At 53.3% G+C, this 18,829-nt stretch overlaps 1 protein-coding gene across 6 annotated transcripts in view; it reads right to left on the minus strand.

Moving 5' to 3' along the window:
* Positions 1–8,330: 8,330 nt before the first annotated feature.
* SLC39A12 (solute carrier family 39 member 12) overlaps positions 8,331–18,829 on the minus strand; it is a 59,196-nt gene continuing 48,697 nt past the window's right edge. For 5 of the 6 annotated variants that reach the window (XM_068146448.1, XM_068146447.1, XM_068146445.1 and 2 more), the window contains 2 exons: positions 17,574–17,761; positions 8,331–9,990 (listed from right to left, as the gene is read on the minus strand). In XM_068146448.1, the coding sequence (XP_068002549.1) occupies positions 9,862–9,990; positions 17,574–17,761 (317 nt within the window). In that variant the 3' untranslated portion in view covers positions 8,331–9,861. The remainder of the gene's footprint in view (positions 9,991–17,573; positions 17,762–18,829) is intronic. The other variant, XM_068146446.1, reaches the window with a different exon arrangement.

The raw sequence follows: 18,829 nt of genomic DNA on the forward strand, positions 1-18,829 counted from the left end.
AGCTGGCACCGCCACAGGCAGGGTGCTCTGTGCAGAGAGCTCTTGCAGCTGTAAGGGGCACCTCACTGTGCCCTCTTGGGGCCACCCTGCAGCTCCTTCTATCCCAAGAGACTTCTGTGGGATTACTCCTCCAGGTTTCAAGGGGATTCTGCCTCATCAGATGTCTCATTTCATGCAGTACCAGAGACTCAAGCCACAAACAAACAGACAAACCCTGCTCCCATTCTGAGGTGCTGAGGAGCTGGCAGGAGGTGCCCAGCAGCACCCAGTGGGGTGAATTCTGCTGCTGGCACACTGTCAATGTTTGGTGTTGAAGAGGGACAGGGAGAGAGAGCCCAGTGGCTATGAGGATGCTGTAGGGACTGCAGCCCTGCCTGGGGAGGAGAGGCTGAGAGCCCTGGAGCTGTTCAGTCTGGAGAGGAGAAGGCTGAGAGGGATCTGATCAATGCCTATCAATAGCTGAGGGCTGGGGGGCAGGAGGGAAGGGACAGGGACAGCCTCTGCTCACTTGTGCCCTGGGACAGGACAAAGGGCAATGGATGGAAACTGCAGCACAGGAGGTTCTACCTCAACATGAGGAGGAACTTCTTGACTGTGAGGGTCCCAGAGGCCTGGAGCAGGCTGCCCAGAGAGGTTGTGGAGTCTCCTTCTGTGGAGCCTTTGCAGCCCTGTCTGGATGTGTTCCTGTGTGACCTGTGCTGGATTCTATGCTCCTGCTCTGCAGAGATCCCTTCCAAGCTCTACCATCCTGTGAGCCTGTGATTCTCTCCTACCTACTCCTGTCTTTGTGTGAAGTGGGATGCATTGTGTCTCCTCTCTCTGATCAGCTGTGGGTACAGGCAGGGCAAGTTACAGCAAGTGTGTATTTTCTTCTCCTTGTCTTAACTCAGGCTTGAAATAGGGCCAGGTTATGACAGCCTCACCACGTGCCCTGTGTTTGTTTGACAGCTCCTACTTGTTTGACAGCAGGAACAATTCTTCTCCCACTACAGAGGGGAATTCTGTAGGAGTCTTGCTTTCCCACAGCAGATTGTCACAATTCTCAGTTCTCAGATGCTCCAGGGCAGCACAGCACCATAGTGAAAACAACTTTGAATTACACTGAACTACCCAGATCCATGTCAGCCTCCAGCCACATCCACAGCCTTACCCTTGGGAAAGACACTGAGAGATCACTGTAGAGATGATTGACACATTTCACTGCCTGGTAGAGATGAGGGCCTGCAGCAGATACCCAGTGCACACCTGGATGTGAATCTGGGCACGTCTATACCTTAAAAGCCTTGTCCAAACAGCCTGGAGAGGAGAAGGCTCTGGGGAGCCCTCAGAGCTGCATTTCAATTTCTGCAGGGGACCTAGAGGCAGGCTGGGGAGGGACTATTCAGAAGGGGCTGTGGGGATAGGGTGAGGGGCAATGGTTTGAAACTGGAGCAGGGCAGGTTTAGGTTGGACACCAGGAGGCAGTTCTGCACAGTGAGGCTGGTGGGACACTGGAACAGGCTGCCCAGGGAGGTGGTTGAGCCCCCATGGAACCTTAGAACCACTCAGGTTGGAAAAGACCTCAAAGATCATCACCCAGTACTCCCAGGTCCCCTGCTGCCTGGCTGCTCTGCAGCCACCCTGACCCCAGCCTGTGGCACTGCCTGGGGTTGTTGTGGCCAATGTGCAGCACCCAGCACCTGGACTGGCATCTGCTCTAGCTGGAGCTGTCCCTGCTGCCTGCAGGGGGGTCAACAAGATGACCTTTGAGGGTCCCTCCCAGCCCAGTGCAGTCTGTGGATGTAGTTTAAGCCCCAAAGAAAAGCCCCAGCTTGTTTAATCTCAGTGTAAAGCCAACAGGGGCTGCTTCTCTGGGTTTAACTGTGAAGGATGAGCTGAGAAGCCAGCCCTGGTGCTTCTCTCTCAAAGTTTAGGCTTTTCAGGAGTCAGTGTGTCCTGAAGGCTCAAAGCCCACAGCACGTCCTAACCCAGGCCAAGGGCTAAGCACCTCTGAATGTGCAAACCTGGACACTTCCTGGGCTCCAGATGGAGCAGGTAAATGTGTAGCACATGTGATTGACCTTGTGACACAGCTGTGGCCTGTGGGAGCCCCTGGCCACATTTGGATGTTCCCCATCCTAGAGGTCAAGCTATCAGGTGTCTCAGTCACCAAGGGATGTTAATTGTCTTGGGAGAGTATTTAAACCAGCCAAGAAGTAGGAAATTTGCCTTATTCTCACCCAGACAGCAGCAAGAGCCAGATGCTGCTGGAGCAGCAGCTGAAGGGTCACTCAGAACAGGCAAACTGCACCCAGGCCTTGCACCTGCACCAAGGCAGGAAGGGGAAAAGCTCCAAGAGAACTGAATCCCAGAAGAGCCACAGAAGCTACAGCCTGGCGGTGGAGCACACGAGAGAGAGAAGCTCTTTAGCCCTCTCCAAGCCAAGAGCAAGCTCCAGACCATGAACAGGAGGAGAGAGGCCCCTAGCCCTGTCTGAGCTGCTGGAATCACAGCCACAGCATCTGGGAAGATACCTAACAGAGGAGCAAGCTGTGAGTCCCTGGCTGATCACAGAAGCACAGAATCAGCCAGGTTGGGAAAGATCTCAGAGATCATCAAGTCCAACCTAGTACCTGATACCTAACACCTCCTGACAACTAAACCATGGCTCCAAGTGCCACATCCAAGACTTTCCTGAACACCTCCAGGGATGGGGACTCCACCACCTCCCTGGGCAGCACATTCCAGTGGCCAATCTCTCTTGTTGGGAAGAACTTCTTCCTAACATCCAGGCTAAACCTCCCCTGGCACAGCTTGAGACTCTGTCCTCTTGTTCTGGTGCTGGGTGCCTGGGAGCAGAGACCAACCCCCACCTGACTACAAGCTCCCTTCAGGGAGTTGGAGAGAGCAAGAAGGTCTCCCCTGAGCCTCCTCTTCTCCAGGCTAAGCAACCCCAGCTCCCTCAGCCTCTCCTCACAGGGCTGTGCTCAAGGCCTCTCCCCAGCTTTGTTGCCCTTCTCTGGACACCTTCAAGTCTCTCAATGTCCTTCTTAAACTGAGGAGCCCAGACCTGGACACAGGACTCAAGGTGTGACCACAGGATCCCGTTTGTGGGAATCCACAGATCACTGCACCTTTCTTTCCAGCTTGAGCTGTTGTATTGGAAATTCTTAGGTCTGTGCTTGACTCATTTAACTGCCTTCACATGTGGAATGTGTCACTCTCGACCCAGTGCCAGAGCCTGAGCTGCAGCTGGTCAGTAAGCCGCGGCGGTGCCCGCAGATTCTTCTGCCAGCAAATCTCACATCTCTAAACCCATGCACTGTGTGCCAAGTGCTAGCTCTCACTGAGGTACACCTTAAAGAAGTAGTTCCCCAGCATTTCATCTGCCAGCACTGGCATCTAGTCAGCCCATGGCCTTCATCCCTGACAGTCGATGCAAGCAGCAGCAGGACGCCGCTGGACGTAAGCAGAATCTATTCCTGTGTCAGATGCTGCAGAGGAGTATTGGAAGCCTTAGCTGCTGCACAGGGAGGAGCTGCCACGGTCTGCATGGTTAGCTGTGCAGGATGTTCACTACCACAGGAAACAGCCTTCCCTCTGGGATCATGTGCTAGCAGTGTCAGTGTGTTTTGAAAGATTTCCCCACTGTTCATGAACCTGTCTGAAAGGGGACAAGCGATTAAGGCAGTGGAACATCTCCCTGGGAGGCCAGGCTGAGGGAGCTGGGGCTTGGAGCAGAGGGCTGCCCTCATTGCTGGGGATAAAGATGTGCAGGGCTGGAGCCAGGCTCTGCTCAGGGATGGCCAAGGACAGCACAAGGGGCACTGGGGGCAAGCTGGAGCAGAGGAGGTGCCATGGGAACAGGAGGGAAACCTTTGTCCCTGTGAGGGTGCTGGAGGCCTGGAGGAGGCTGCCCAGAGAGGTTGTGGAGTATCCTGCTCTGGAGCCTTTCCATCCCCACCTGGATGTGTTCCTTTGTGAGCTGCCCTGGGTGCTCCTGCTCTGGCAGGGGGATAGATCTCTGGATGGTCTCTGGAGGTCCCTTCCAAGCCCTAACATTCTGTGATGCTGAAGGTGCAGTATTAGCACACATAAACCCAGACCAAGCTGTGTATTAGGAACAATGCATCATACAGAGGGCTTGAAACCACTCCTGTACCTCACTGAATTGGAAAAGCAAATCAGTTTAAATCCAGGGAGATCCACCTGAAGGATTCATCTGTGTTTTGTCAATGACCTCTGCAAAGCCCAAGAAAAAGGACAGAAGGATATGGAGACAGACTGAGAGAGTTGGGGTTGTGCAGGCTGGAGAGGAGAAGGCTCCCAGGAGACCTCATTGTGGCCTTGCAGGATCTGCAGGGGGCTCCAAGAAAGCTGGGGAGGGACTTTTGAGGGTGTCAGGGAGTGATAGGACTGGGGGGGATGAAGCAAAAGTAGAAGTGGGGAGATTGAGATTGGCTGTGAGGAAGAAGTTGTTCCCCATGAGGGTGGTGAGAGCCTGGCACAGGTTGCCCAGGGAGGTGGTGGAAGCCTCCTGGCTGGAGGTGTTTGCAGCCAGGCTGGATGTGGCTGTGAGTAACCTGCTGTAGTGTGAGGTGTCCCTGGCCATGGCAGGGGGGTTGGTGCTGGCTGAGCCTTGAGGTCCCTTCCAGCCCTGACAATTCTGTGACTCTGTGTGCTTCCAGGAGAGAAGGAGCTGCATTCTGCTGTTGCCTTCTCTTTCTGTTTGTTTTACATCCTGCAGCATTTATGCCCTCAGATCTCAAACAAGGCTATTTAAAGGCAGGTATTCCTCTCTGCTCCTCCAGCCCCAGCAGACAGCAGGGGTAATGTGCCCAAGGCTTTCATCAGGACCAATCCTGCGCAGGGGCTGCAGAGCTCCCTCGCTTGCAGCCCTTAAATCATGCCTGGGTCTCTCTCTCCAGGAGGGATGCAGTTACTCCAGCAGATGTTATGTGCTTGATGGAGAGATTACCTGGTCAAGTTTTACAGCCTGCCAGGCAGTTCTGCCTGTGTAATGATAATGTTCCCTCAAAACACTGTGAGCTTTTTCCCTGGAGGGAGCCAGTCAGTGTTGCACTCTCTCATCTATTCTTAGTTTTCAGGCACTCTGAAGATGAAAACCTCAGAAAAGATCTGGCTTTCCCTGCCAGGAGAAGGGCTGCAGAAGGAAAGGTTGAATTTGTCTGCTTCAGTTTATGTCTTTTTTTTTTTCTCCCTGGAAGTGAAATGGCAGAGGGCAGAATGCTCCCAGTTGCAGACCACCAGGGCTCCCGAGCTGGCCTGCTACCTCTCTGCTTTGTGTATGTGTTACACATTGCTCACTGACTCCTAAGATAAATACTCCCTTCCTTGCAGCCAGCTATGCTAATGCCCTCAGGAGTTTCTGGAGCTCATCTGCATGATTTAGATACTGCCATCTATTCCTTCCTTCACTGTATTTCACTCTAGGTATGACTCTGGCAGTTCTCCAGAGACAAAAAATTGCCTTTCCTCCCCCCCTCAATCTGAATACCTGGCTGCTCTGGATGTGTACATGGGGATTAGCTTTGGAATAGAACAGAATGGAATGGAATGGAATGGAATGGAATGGAATGGAATGGAATGGAATAGAATAGAATAGAATAGAATAGAATAGAATAGAATAGAATAGAATAGAATAGAATAGAATTAACCATGTTGGAAGAGACCTTTGAGATCAGCAAGTCCAGCCTGTCACCCAACACCATATAATCAACTAACCCATGGCACCAAGCACCCCATCAAGCCTCCTCCTAAACACCTCCAGTGATGGTGACTCCACCACCTCCCTGGGCAGCACATCCCAATGGGCAACCACTCTGTAAAGAACTTCTTCCTCACCCCCAGCCTAAACCTCCCCTGGCACAGCTTGAGACTGTGTCCTCTTGTTCTGGTTCTGAGTGCCTGGGAGAAGAGACCAACTCCCAGCTGGCTACAACTTCCCTTCAGGGAGTTGGAGAGAGCAATGAGCTCTCCCCTGAGCCTCCTCTTCTCCAGGAAGAATATTCTGATTGCAACAATTTTGTAGCCTGTGGCTAGAAACCCAAACCAGGTTTAGATCAAAGTAAGGATGAGGGCTGCAAAATTTATAACAAGAGCATACTTAGCATCACAGAGCTGTCAGGGCTGGAAGGGACCTCAAGGCTCAGCCAGTTCCAACCCCTGTCTTGGCCAGGGACACCTCACACTTGATCAGGTTGCTCTGCTTGGGCAACCTGCTGCTACTTGCTGCTACCTGAGCAGTGGTGTTAGTTTTTCTTGCTTTGCTGTAACCTCTTGGTCAGCTCTTCCTCTCATCTTCAAAATCAGCTGCCTTCTGTGGTGGGTGTGGGGAAGTGACTCCTGACAACACGAGCAGCAAGGACACCCAAAGCAAAAGCACTGCAGTTGATTTCTCTGGAGCCACCTGCATTCCCTTTTGCCCCAAAGCACACAGAACCCACATGCAGGGCTCTCTGCTCTGGGCCGTGCCAGGGAATGGAAGAAAAGCCTCCTTCCTTTTATGTCCCTGATAAGAGGACGGAGCCGGACAGGAGCCCCTGCGTGGCCGCCTGGCTTCGCTGAAGTCCCTGCCCCGCTCTGCTCAGCAGCGGCAGGGAGCAGCAGCCCGGGGCAGGCACTGCCGGAGTGGCAGAGGGCTGCAGGAGTGTGCAGAGCTGCCAGGAGGCAGAGCAGGAGGAGCAGCCTTCAGTGCAGCACTCCAGCAGCACAGCAGAAGGATCAAAGGTTTCTGGCTGGCTCCATAGCGTCCTGCAGGAGCTGTTGAGTTGCTGGAAGGTGTCCAGAGAAGGGCAACAAAGCTGGGGAGGGGTCTGGAGCACAGCCCTGTGAGGAGAGGCTGAGGGAGCTGGGGTTGCTTAGCCTGGAGAAGAGGAGGCTCAGGGGAGACCTCATTGCTCTCTCCAACTCCCTGAAGGGAGGTTGTAACCAGGTGGGGGTTGGTCTCTTCTCCCAGGCAGCCAGCACCAGAACAAGAGGACACAGTCTCAAGCTGTGCCAGGGGAAGTTTAGGCTGGAGGGGAGGAGAAAGTTCTTCACTGGGAGAGTTGTTAGATACTAGAATGTGCTGCCTGGGGAGGTGGTGGAGTCCCCATCCCTGGAGGTGTTCAAGAGGGGATTGGATGTGGCACTTGGTTTAGTTGTCAGGAGGTCTGGGGTGACAGGTTGGACTTGATGATCTTAAAGGTCTTTTCCAACCTTGTTAATTCTATTCTATTCTATTCTATTCTATTCTATTCTATTCTATTCTATTCTATTCTATTCTATTCTATTCTATTCTATTCTAGTCTAGTCTAGTCTAGTCTAGTCTAGTCTAGTCTAGTCTAGTGTATTCTCCTGTCCTGTTTCAGCTATGGACAGGAAGGCTCTGTTGATAACCAGGAAGGGCAGGCTCCTGCCAGGCAGTACTGCACAGGACCCCAGCAGTCAGGATGGCCTAGGGGAATGCCCCTTCCCTGCAGAGCTATCTCCCTCCATACTCTCATAACTAAAAGCCAAGGCCCGCAGTCATGACCAGGGTGATTGATGTCCACATCCCAGCAGCAGGACGCCCAAACAGAGCACAGTGTGGCAGCTCCAGGGGCTCAGCTCACCTCACCTCAGCTCTGGCAGTGCCAGACAGCATTAGGCACAGTAGTGGCTGGCAGCCTGAAGCTGAGTAGCAGCCATTTCCATGCTGGCCCAAGACAGGGCTGCCCCTGTGCTAGTCCGGTGCCACAGGCATGTCTCCATCTCACAGCACTCTGGCCCAGTGCAGCTGGCTGGGGAGCTCTCCCTCATCCTTTTCCCAGGAGCAGGAGAATTTACCTCAACCTATCCCAGAGAGATGACAAGACACAGCGGAACAGACTAGAGAATTATTATGACATAGTCCAGTCCTAACACCACACCACATTCTGCTGTTTCTCCACGGACTCTCACTCTGCAGGGAAAGCAACACAAAAGTGTTTGCTGGCCCAGGCTCTCCTCCCCAGGGCACATGGAGGTCACATCAACACCATGCAACACTCCACAGCTCTGGGCCCCTCAATTTAAGAAGGACATTGAGACACTTGAAGGTGTCCAGAGAAGGGCAACAAAGCTGGGGAGGGGTCTGGAGCACAGCCCTGTGAGGAGAGGCTGAGGGAGCTGGGGTTGCTTAGCCTGGAGAAGAGGAGGCTCAGGGGAGACCTTCTTGCTGTCTCCAACTCCCTGAAGGGAGGTTGTATCCAGGTGGGGGTTGGTCTCTTCTCCCAGGCAGCCAGCACCAGAACAAGAGGACACAGTCTCAAGCTGTGCCAGGGGAAGTTTAGGCTGGAGGTGAGGAGAAAGTTCTTCCCAGAAAGAGAGATTAGCATTTGGAATGTGCTGCCCAGGGAGGTGGTGGAGTCCCCATCCCTGGAGGTGTTCAAGAGGGGAATGAATGTGGCACTTGGTGCCATGGTTTAGTTGTCAGGAGGTCTTGGGTGACAGGTTGGACTTGATGATCTTTGAGGTCTTTTCCAACCACATTTATTCTATGATTCTATGATTCCATGCTGGGGAAAGAGTGGTTGGAAAGCTGCCCAGCAAAGAAAGACCTGGGGATGCTTGTTGACAGCTGGCTGAAGATGAGCCACTGTGTGCCCAGGTGGCTAAGAAGGCCACCAGCATCCTGGCCTGGATGAGAAATTGTGTGCCAAGCAGGACCAGGCCAGGCATTGTCCCACTGTACCCAGCACCAGGGAGGCCGCAGCTTGAGTGCTGGGCTTGGTTTTGGTCCCTCACTCCAAGAAAGACACTGAGGAGCTGGAGCAGGTCCAGAGAAGGGCAACAAAGCTGGGGAAGGGTCTGGAGCACAGGGCTGGGGAGGAGCAGCTGAGGGAGCTGGGGGTGTTTAGTGTGGAGGAGAGGAGGCTGAGGGGAGACCTCACTGCTCTCCGCAGCTCCCTGAAGGGAGGTTGGAGGCAGGTGGGGGTTGGTCTCTTCTGCCTAGTAACATAGGATGAGAGGCCTCAAGTTGCCCCAGGGGAGGTTTAGGTTGGATCTTAGAAGAAACTTCCTCCCTGAAGGGGTTCTCAAAGCCTGGCAGAGGCTGCCCAGGGAGGTGGCTGCATCCCCATCCCTGGAGGTGTTTCCAGGAGGCAGAGCTGTGGTGCTGGGGGCCATGGCTTAGCCCCAGCCTTAGAGGTCTTTTCTAACCGAAAGGGCTCCATGACAAAGCAGGCTGTGCAGATGTGGTGAGTTTGCTGTATGCCACCTAGCAGTTTAGTTTAGCTTTGTGGAAATCCTTTGCACTGAGAGGCAAGCCCCATTTCTGCTCCAAATCATCCAGCTCTGGTTAGTCCACTGCAGTCACTGCATCTCAGAAGTGTTGAATTCTCCTCTTCGATCAGCTTGGCAGAGGTCACTTGGAGCAATTGAGTGGAATGAGTCTCAACACAAACTAATGAGAAGCTCCTGTGAGTCTGGGCATGGGATCTGCTCCAAATCATCCAGCTCTGGTTAGTCCACTTCAGTCACTGCATCTCAGAAGTGTTGAATTCTCCTCTTCCATCATCTTGGCAGAGGTCACTTGGAGCCTTCGAGTGGCACGAGTCTCCACACAAACTAGCGAGAAGCTCCTGTGAGTTTGGGCATGGGATCTGCTAAAAACAGCAAGCCACCAAAGGCTAAAGTCTAACCATTCTTGTTTACATTAAAAAACCCCAACCCAACCCAACCCAACCAACCCAACCCAAAAATAATTACAAAATCTGAAAAAATAAGTTAATGCCTTTGAAGTAGTTTCCTACTGCTTCAGACACAGCCCCCCAGCAGCTCCACGTGCATATCACTACAGCAGGCTACCCACTGCCACCCACTGTCATTAATGAGGCTTCAAGGGGTCCAGCAGAAAGCTCAGATTTTAATCTTCTGCTCATAGATAGCCAGAAGCAAGAGGCAGAGCCAGCCTGAGAGCAATCCAAGGTTCTGCAGGAGAAACATCAACCAGGGGCGCCGGGCCTGGGTGTGAGTCATCTCAGGAAGCTAAAAAAAGAATGAGACAGCAGAATGAGAGAGAGAGATTCAGCTCTGGAGGGGGGAAGGGGGAAATGAAAGGCTTCTGGGAAAAACAGGGTAAGAGTCATTCAGTAGCCTCAGTTTAAAAGGGACATTGAGAGACTTGAAGGTGTCCAGAGAAGGGCAACAAAGCTGGGGAGGGGTCTGGAGCACAGCCCTGTGAGGAGAGGCTGAGGGAGCTGGGGTTGCTTAGCCTGGAGAAGAGGAGGCTCAGGGGAGACCTCATTGCTCTCTACAACTCCCTGAAGGGAGGTTGTAGCCAGGTGGGGGTTGGTCTCTTCTCCCAGGCACACAGCACCAGAACAAGAGGACACAGTCTCAAGTGGTGCCAGGGGAGGTTCAGGCTGAATGTTAGGAAGAAATTCTTCCCAGCCAGAGTCATTCGCCACTGGGATGTGCTGCCCAGGGAGGTGGTGGAGTCCCCATCCCTGGAGGTGCTTAGGAAGAGCCTGGATGAGGCACTTGGTGCCACGGTTCAGTTGATCAGATGGTGCTGGGTGATAGGTTGGACTTGATAATTTCAAAGGTCTTTTCCAACCTTATTGATTCTATGAAATAAATAAAAGCTTTCCCCAGGCTGAGTTTCTGACCACAGCTACCCCTGGAGTGTCTTCATTTAAGGAGTGGACAGAAATGGTTTTACTCCCAAAGGAAGTAAACTAAAGAGGCTCTCGTTGAATTGGAGAGAAATGCAGCAATGCATTCACAGGATCACAGCACATCAGGGGTTGGAAGGGACCTCCAGAGACCATCCAGTCCAACCCCCTGCCAGAGCAGCAACACCCAGGGCAGGGCACACAGGAACACATCCAGGTGGGGTTGGAAAGTCTCCAGAGCAGGAGACTCCACGGCCTCTCTGGGCAGCCTGCTCCAGGCCTCTGGGACCCTCACACCACAAAAGTTTCTGCTCAAGTTGAGGTGGAACCTCTTGGGTTCAGATTTGTCTCCTTTGTTCCTTGGCTTATTCCTGTACACCGTTGAAAAGAGCTTGGCCCCCTCCACCTGACCCCTCTCAGCCTTCTCCTCTCCAGACCAAACAGCCCCAGGGCTCTCAGCCTTTATTCACAGGGGAGATGTTGCAGTCCCTTCATCATCCTCCTGGCTCTCCCTTGGACTCTCCCCAGCAGGTCTCTGTCTCTCTTGAACTGGGGAGCCCAGCATTGGACACAGGATTGCAGCTGTGGTCTCAGCAGGGCAGAGCAGAGGGGCAGCAGAACCTCCCCAGCCCTGCTGGCCACACTTTTCCTGCTGCACCCCAGGATGCCATTGGCTCTCTTGGCCCCCAGGGCACATTATACAGAACACATCAATCCTTAACACTTGAGACAGGATACATGAAAACTGCCAAAAACCTTCCCCCAAGCAGACCAAGCCACAAGCCCCAGTGCTCCTTTTCTCCCCCACTGTTGCCTCCCTTCCATTAGGCCACAGCTGCACAGGAGAAAATCAGTCAGGATTCTGAAGGCCACCAAGAGGTCTCCAAGGGGGCTCCTCCCCCATGTTACCAGATAAGGGACTCCCTCCAGAGAGCTGAAAGGAGGGAGAAGAGAGACTGAGTTGGCCTTGCTGCCAACTGATGAGGAGACAGCAGAGTTCTGGGGTTGAACAACAGCATCACAATTCTCTGTGCATCCCTGGAGCTCCCTGCTCCTCCTGGAGGACCCAGCTCTATGTTTTTATAAAGGCACCAGCCCCAAACCGTGGCACAGGAGCAAACCCACACAGCTGTAAAGAGTTAATTTCAAGCTGAGGAATGGCACTGAATGAGACTCAAGTGTTGTGCTTTAGTTTGTCCCTGGATTCTCCCAGCTAATTCCCTGTGGGTTCTGGTTCTCATGTGCAGCATTGTCTTCCTCCAAGTGATGGTTTTGGACATTGTGGTGGAGATGCAAGGCTTGTGGGATGCTGTCATAGATGGCTTCTGGTTAGAGTGAGCACAGACACAGAGTATCTGGGATGGGACAAGGGTTCTGATGCACAGCACAGATGGTAGGGGCTGGAAGGGACCTCCAGAGCTCATCCAGTCCAATCCCCAGCCAGAGCAGCATCACCCAGGGCAGGCCACACAGGGAATTATGTATCTGCAGCATGTTCTGTACTTCATAACACCATCAGTCTTGATAGGGAAATGACAACCAGCTCCTCTTCTGCTGTACAGCCAGAGAGGTGCAGTCCCAGGGACCCAGCAGAGGGACAGGAGTGTGGCAGTGGTGCTAAAGTGCTTTCAGTCACTGAAACAGGGTGAGGGGGCTGCCACTCAGCTCCTGGGTGCTGGGGGAGGAGAAGCTCAAGAGGAGCCAGCAGGGAGCACTTGCAGCCCAAAGAGCCAAGCAGAGCCTGGGCTGCAGCAAGAGAAGTGTGGCCAGCAGGGCCAGGGAGGGGATTCTGCCCCTCTGCTCCACTCTGCTGAGACCACAGCTGGAGCTCTGGGGCCAGTTCTGGAGCCTCTGTGCCAGGCAGGATCTGGAGGGGCTGGAAGATGTCCAGAGAAGGGCCACGAGGATGAGCAGAGGGCTGGAGCTGCTCTGCTCTGGAGACAGCCTGAGAGAGTTGGGATTGTGCAGGCTGGGGAGGAGAAGGCTCCCAGGAGACCTTCTTGTGGCCTTCCAGGATCTGCAGGGGGCTCCAAGAAAGCTGGGGAGGGACTTTTGAGGGTGTCAGGGAGTGATAGGACTGGGGGGGATGGAGCAAAAGTAGAAGTGGGGAGATTGAGATTGTCTGTGAGGAAGAAGTTGTTCCCCATGAGGGTGGTGAGAGCCTGGCACAGGTTGCCCAGGGAGGTGTTGGAAGCCTCCTGGCTGGAGGTGTTTGCAGCCAGGCTGGATGTGGCTGTGAGCAACCTGCTGTAGTGTGAGGTGTCCCTGCCCATGGCAGGAGGGTTGGCACTGGCTGAGCCTTGAGGTACCTTCCAGCCCTGACAACTCTATGATTAAATGAATCAAATTCAACCCTTTTGGGTCCTTTTCCCAGCACCAACAGGAATGGCAAACAGGCTTCCAAGCTCTGCTAGCAGCTCAGTACTTTCTGGTGCTTTTGTAGAGCTGTCTGCAAGGATCTGCTGGTTTGGTGACAGGAGGGATTGCCTTTTGTGGGAATGAGCTGGATGGAAGCTCTTTGTTTCAGAGCTATATATAGGGGCAGCCCTGCTCTCACCAGCATAGCTGGCAGCCCTGCTCTTTGCTGGGGCTTCAGGAGAAAACAACAGGTTTAAAATGTGCTCCAAAAGATGACATTGAGGAGTTTTCTGTGTGAGTCTTAAACCCAGTTGAGGAGCAGCAGCTGCTTCTGATCCTATTGATAGCAAATTCCCTTGGCTGCCACCCTGCATGGACTCTTTTTATCAGAGTTCTAACCAAAATGTGTCTCTGAGCAGAGCCTGTCAAGGGGCTGCCTCAGGAGCCCTTAAGATTTGTGCTTGCTGCATGATAGGCACTGGGGGAGAGACTGAGTGCTGATGCTTTCACCTCGATGGACTGTCCTGGGACTGACCTTTGGGTTTGCTTGAGGGTTGCTTTGTTTGTTTCTTGTAGACCTCAAACCCAGAGCTAGCAGTGGTCCTGGCACTCCCCCATCAGCCCTTCCTGCTCCCTTCACAGCCTGCCCTCCACTGAAGCTGCTTTATTCCTCCTGCTCTTTGGAGCTGTAGCAGCATCACCCCCCGGGGGACAGTGCCGTGGTGCTGACCAAGGGGGCTCAGAGGCTTTTGGTACATCATTTTGCCAGGCTGCTTCTTCCCTCCCTCACAGGCTGGGCTCTGGGGCTCTGCTTCTTCTGCATTCTCCTTTCTCTGGAAGCTGGCACAGGCCCCAAAGGAAACTGCAGGGAAAAATCTGCCTCTGCTTCAGAATTGTACACAGAGATCAGAGGCAATCCCTAATGCCTTGGCTCCTCAGACCTGTCAGGCAGTGGTGGAAGCTATGGCACAAAGCTGCACTTTAGAAGCCTAGATACTGAATCTGTATTTAGGGGTCCTCAGGAACTTTTTCAGTATCTGAAGAGGAGCTGCAGGCAGGCTGGGGAGGGACTGCTCAGAAGGGGCTGTGGGGATAGGATGAGAGGCAGTGGCTTGAAACTGGAGCAGGGCAGAGTTAGGCTGGACATCAGGAGGAAGTTCTGCACAGTGAGGGTGGTGAGACACAGGAACAGGTTGCCCAGGGAGGTGGTTGAGGCTCCATGCCTGGAGATATTCAAGGTGAGGCTGGACAGGGCTGTGGGCAACCTGATCTAGTGGAGGATGTCCCTGCTAAGTGCAGGAGGTTGGACTGGATGAGCTGTGGAGGTGCCTTCCAAGCCAGAGCATCCTGTGATTCTATGATCTGTGCAGGCTGCACCGTGGCAGCAGCCTCAGAGCTGTGCTGGCCATGACCCTCAAGTGTTCCTCAGTGCAGAAAGCAGTGAGGCTGCTCAGTTTTATTTCAGTGCTGCTCTCTCAAGGAACTGCAGCTCTGAGAAGCAGGGCAGTGTGTGGAAGCCCATCAAACAAATCCTGGAATCTACAGCCCAGCCCTGTGTGCTGGACACTGCTGGCTGCTGTCTGTAGATGAGAATGCAGCAGGGAATGGAAGTTCTTTCTGTGCAGGGAGCTGGAAAGGACATCAGGCTGGCTGCTTTTCCTTTGAGATGTACTCTAGCAATGTACAAAGCTTGTCAGGTCTCAAGGTTCCTGCAGTGCTACAGCAGCATCTTTGTGTATGAGAGAATCCCTGCAGTGCTGAACACTTCCACTTCTGACAAAGGTTGGTGAGAAACCCAGTGGTAAATTGCAGGGAAAGGCTGATGGGAATCCTGCTCATAAAAGGCTGGTGAGAGAAATAAGATCCTCCCCTCTGTCTCCCTTCTTTCTCCACATCCAGAACAAGGTTATTTCACAGTATTTCACAGTATCACCAAGGTTAGAAGAGACCTCAAAGAGCAAAGTCCAACCTGTCACCACAGACCTCATGGCTAGACCATGGCACCAAGTGCCACATCCAATCCCCTCTTGAACACCTCCAGGGATGGTGACTCCACCACCTCCCTGGGCAGCACATCCCAATGGCCAATCTCTCTTGCTGGGAAGAACTTTCTCCTCACCTCCAGCCTAAACCTCCCCTGGCCCAGCTTGAAACTGTGTCCTCTTGTTCTGGTGCTGGGTGCCTGGGAGAAGAGACCAACCCCCACCTGGCTACAACCTCCCTTCAGGGAGTTGGAGAGAGCAAGAAGGTCTCCCCTGAGCCTCCTCTTCTCCAGGCTTCTTCCAATCTGCAGTGCTGCAAGGCCTGCTCAGGCAGGGGGGTTGGACAGGATGATCTCTCCAGGTCCCTTCCAACTCCTAACATTCTGTGCTTCTGTGATCCTGTGAAGCCTAACAGACATCTGTTCAATAAATGATGTGGCCTGACACATCTGCCTGAATTATGATTCCACCACTGTCTGCTGCAGCCCTTCCTCCTGCTGGCTCCCTGCAACTGATGAAGAGGAAGTTGGAGCCAGGTGGGGGCCTGTCCCTTCTGACAAGAAAAAGAATGGCAGGAGAAGAAAAAATGTCCTCAATTTGTGGCAGAGGAGGTTTGGGTTGGCATCAAAAGGAACTTCTTGACTGGAAGGGCTCTCAAAGCCTGGCACAGCTGCCTAAACATGAGCCAGCAGTGTGCCCAGGTGGCCAAGAAGGCCAAGGGCATCCTGGCCTGCATCAATAACAGTGTGGCCAGCAGGAGCAGGGAAGTCATTGTGCCCTGTGCTCAGCACTGGTTAGGCCACACCTTGAGTCCTGTGTCCAGTTCTGGGCTCCTCAGTTTAAGAAGGACATTGAGACACTTGAAGGTGTCCAGAGAAGGGCAACAAGGCTGGGGAGAGGCCTTGAGCACAGCCCTGTGAGGAGAGGCTGAGGGAGCTGGGGTTGCTTAGCCTGGAGAAGAGGAGGCTCAGGGGAGACCTCATTGCTCTCTCCAGCTCCCTGAAGGGAGGTTGTAGCCAGGAAGGGGTTGGTCTCTTCTCCCAGGCAGCCAGCACCAGAACAAGAGGACACAGTCTCAAGCTGTGCCAGGGGAGGTTTAGGCTGGAGGTGAGGAGAAAGTTCTTCACAGAGAGAGTCATTGGCCATTGGAATGTGCTGCCCAGGGAGGTGGTGGAGTCCCCATCCCTGGAGGTGTTCAAGAGGGGATTGGATGTGGCACTTGGTGCCATGGTCTAGTCATGAGGTCTGTGGTGACAGGTTGGACTCGATGATCCTTGAGGTCTCTTCCAACCTTGGTGATACTATGGTTGAATGCCCATCCCTGGAGGGGTTTCACAGAAGCAGAGCTGTGGTGCTGAGGGCCATGGGTTAGCCTCAGCCTTGGCAGAATTGGAGAATGGTTGGAGTGGATGAGCTGGAAGGGCTTTGCTAACCAAAAGGGCTCCACGAGAAAGCAGGCTGTGCAGATGTGGTGAGTTTGCTGCATGTATCTCACAGTTTAGTTTAGCTTTCTAGAAATCCATCTATCCCCAGAAGCATTTCTCTGATTCTGGCTTCACTCTTTACCTTCCTGCAGTCAGGTAGTTGAACCCCAGCTGCAGCAGGAAAACTGCTGTCCAAATAGAGGCAGACTGATGAAGTTTTAATTGCTTAGGAGCTCATCTAAACCTCTCTGAGGTAGAAAAGCTGGGAGGAAGAGCACACAGGAAGCATCTTGCTTTTGGGGCCTTGCAAATTGCTATTGAAGTACAGGATGGAAAGTATATAAAGGGCAGGGAAAAGAAAAAGAAGTAACCAACTTCTTCAAGACTTTACAAAAGCCTGCAGGCCCAAATCCTCCTTTATGTTGAACCAAGTAGTTCTGTAAAGCCCAAAAAAGGATTGTTTACCTTTCCTCCTTTAAAGGTCCTCTATGCCTTTCACTTAATGGCCTTTCTCTCACCTTATTATTAACAAGGACACCTAGCATGGCACTGACATGAAACCAAGCCAGCCCTGCTCTCAGCTCTCTGCACCCCCAGGACAGACATCCTGCTCTTCCCAGGAATCACAGAATGCTCTGGGTTGGAAGGGACCTCCAAAGCTCATCCAGGCCAACCTCCCTGCAGTCAGCAGGGACATCCTCCACCAGATCAGGTTGCCCAGAGCCCTGGCCAGCCTCCAGGAACTACACCTCAGCCACCTCCCTGGGCAACCTGTGCCAGTGTTCCACCACCCTCCTGCTGCAGAACTTGTTCCTCACATCCAATCTCAATCTGCTCTGCTCTAGTTTGAAGCCATTGCCCCTGGTCCTGTCCCTGCAGGCCTTTGCAAACAGTCTCTCTGCAGCCTTCCTGTAGCCCCTTCAGGTACTGGCAGGCTGCTCTTAGGTCTCCTTGGAGCCTTCTCTTCTCCAGGCTGAACACCCCCAGCTCCCTCAGCCTGTCCTTGCAGCAGAGCTGCTCCAACCCCTGATCATTTGCATGGCCTCCTTTGGACCCTCTCCATCAGGTCCATGTCTTTTCTGAGTTGAGAAACCTGTGAACTCCTTTTCCTTCCAAGTTCATCCACCTGCCACCCATCTGTGATGTGGCTAAGTTAAAAGGGAAAGACAAGAAGAGACTCCAGTTCTCACCATTTCTGCTAAAGACAGGTACAAGAACATCCCAGCTGTGACAGCAAAAATCCAGTTCTGGATGCAGGGCTCAGTGGAGAGGGAAAGGCCAATGTAAAGCCCTAAGAAAGCTGTTAGGGCACTTACAAAGTTCATCAGGATGGCAGTCTTGGTGGGGAGCCCTGTGCTCAGCAGCACAGCAAAGTCTCCTGCAAAGGAAAACAGCAAATGCAGTCATTAACTGAGAAACAGATTCAGAGAATCACAGAGATAACCAGGTTGGAAAAGACCTTGGAGATCATCAAGGGCAACCTATCACCCAGCACCACCTGATCAACTCAGCCATGGCACCAAGGGTCACAGCTGGTAATAAAACATGAAGGAAAATAGCTCAGGTAGGCACAAAGGGAGGGAATGATGGAGGCCTGCCCTAGCTGGCTGTGGAGTCAGGTATAAACTCATCCTGTGGGGATGACAAACCACAACTGAGCAACGAGCCCAGATCGACTTTCAAGGATTCATAGAGCAGGTTGGGCTGGAAGGGAGCTTAAGGATCATCCAGCTCCAACCCCCTGCCATGGCAGGGTCAGCTCCCAACCAGCCCAGGCTGCTCAAGGCCTCATTCAGCCCGGCATCCACCACCTCCCTGGGCAGCCTGTGCCAGTGTCTCACCACCCTCACTGGAAAGAGTTCCCTCCTGATCTCCAGTCTGAATCTGCCCTCCTCAAGTTTCAATCCATTCCCCCTCATCCTGTCACTCCTAGCCCCTGCCAAAGCTCCCTTCCCAGCTCTCCTGTAGCCCCCTCTCAGGCACTGCAAGGCTGGGATCAGTCCTGGGACCTGTCTTGTTCAACATCTTTGTCAGTGACATGGACAGTGGCATTGAGTGCACCCTCAGCAAGTTTGCTGATGACACCAAGCTGTGTGGTGCAGCAGACAGCTGGAGGGAAGGGATCCATCCAGAGGGAGCTGGACAGGCTGGAGAGGTGGGCACAAGCCAACCTCATGAAGTTCAATAAGAGCAAGGGCAGGGTCCTGCAGCTGGGTGGAGGCAATCCCAGGCACAAATCCAGGCTGGGCAGGGACTGGCTGGAAAGCAGCCCTGAGGAGAGAGACTTGGGGGTGCTGGGGGAGGAGAAGCTCACCAGGAGCTCTCAGTGTGCACTTGCAGCCCACAAAGCCAATCAGATCCTGGGCTGCAGCAGGAGAAGTGTGGCCAGCAGGGCAAGGGAGGTGATTCTCCCACTCTGCTCAGCTCTGGTGAGACCCCACCTGGA

This window comes from Melanerpes formicivorus, unplaced genomic scaffold (assembly GCF_026170545.1).
Source record: "Melanerpes formicivorus ecotype bairdi unplaced genomic scaffold, bMelFor1.0.p_v2 SCAF_13, whole genome shotgun sequence".
NCBI lineage: Eukaryota > Metazoa > Chordata > Aves > Piciformes > Picidae > Melanerpes > Melanerpes formicivorus.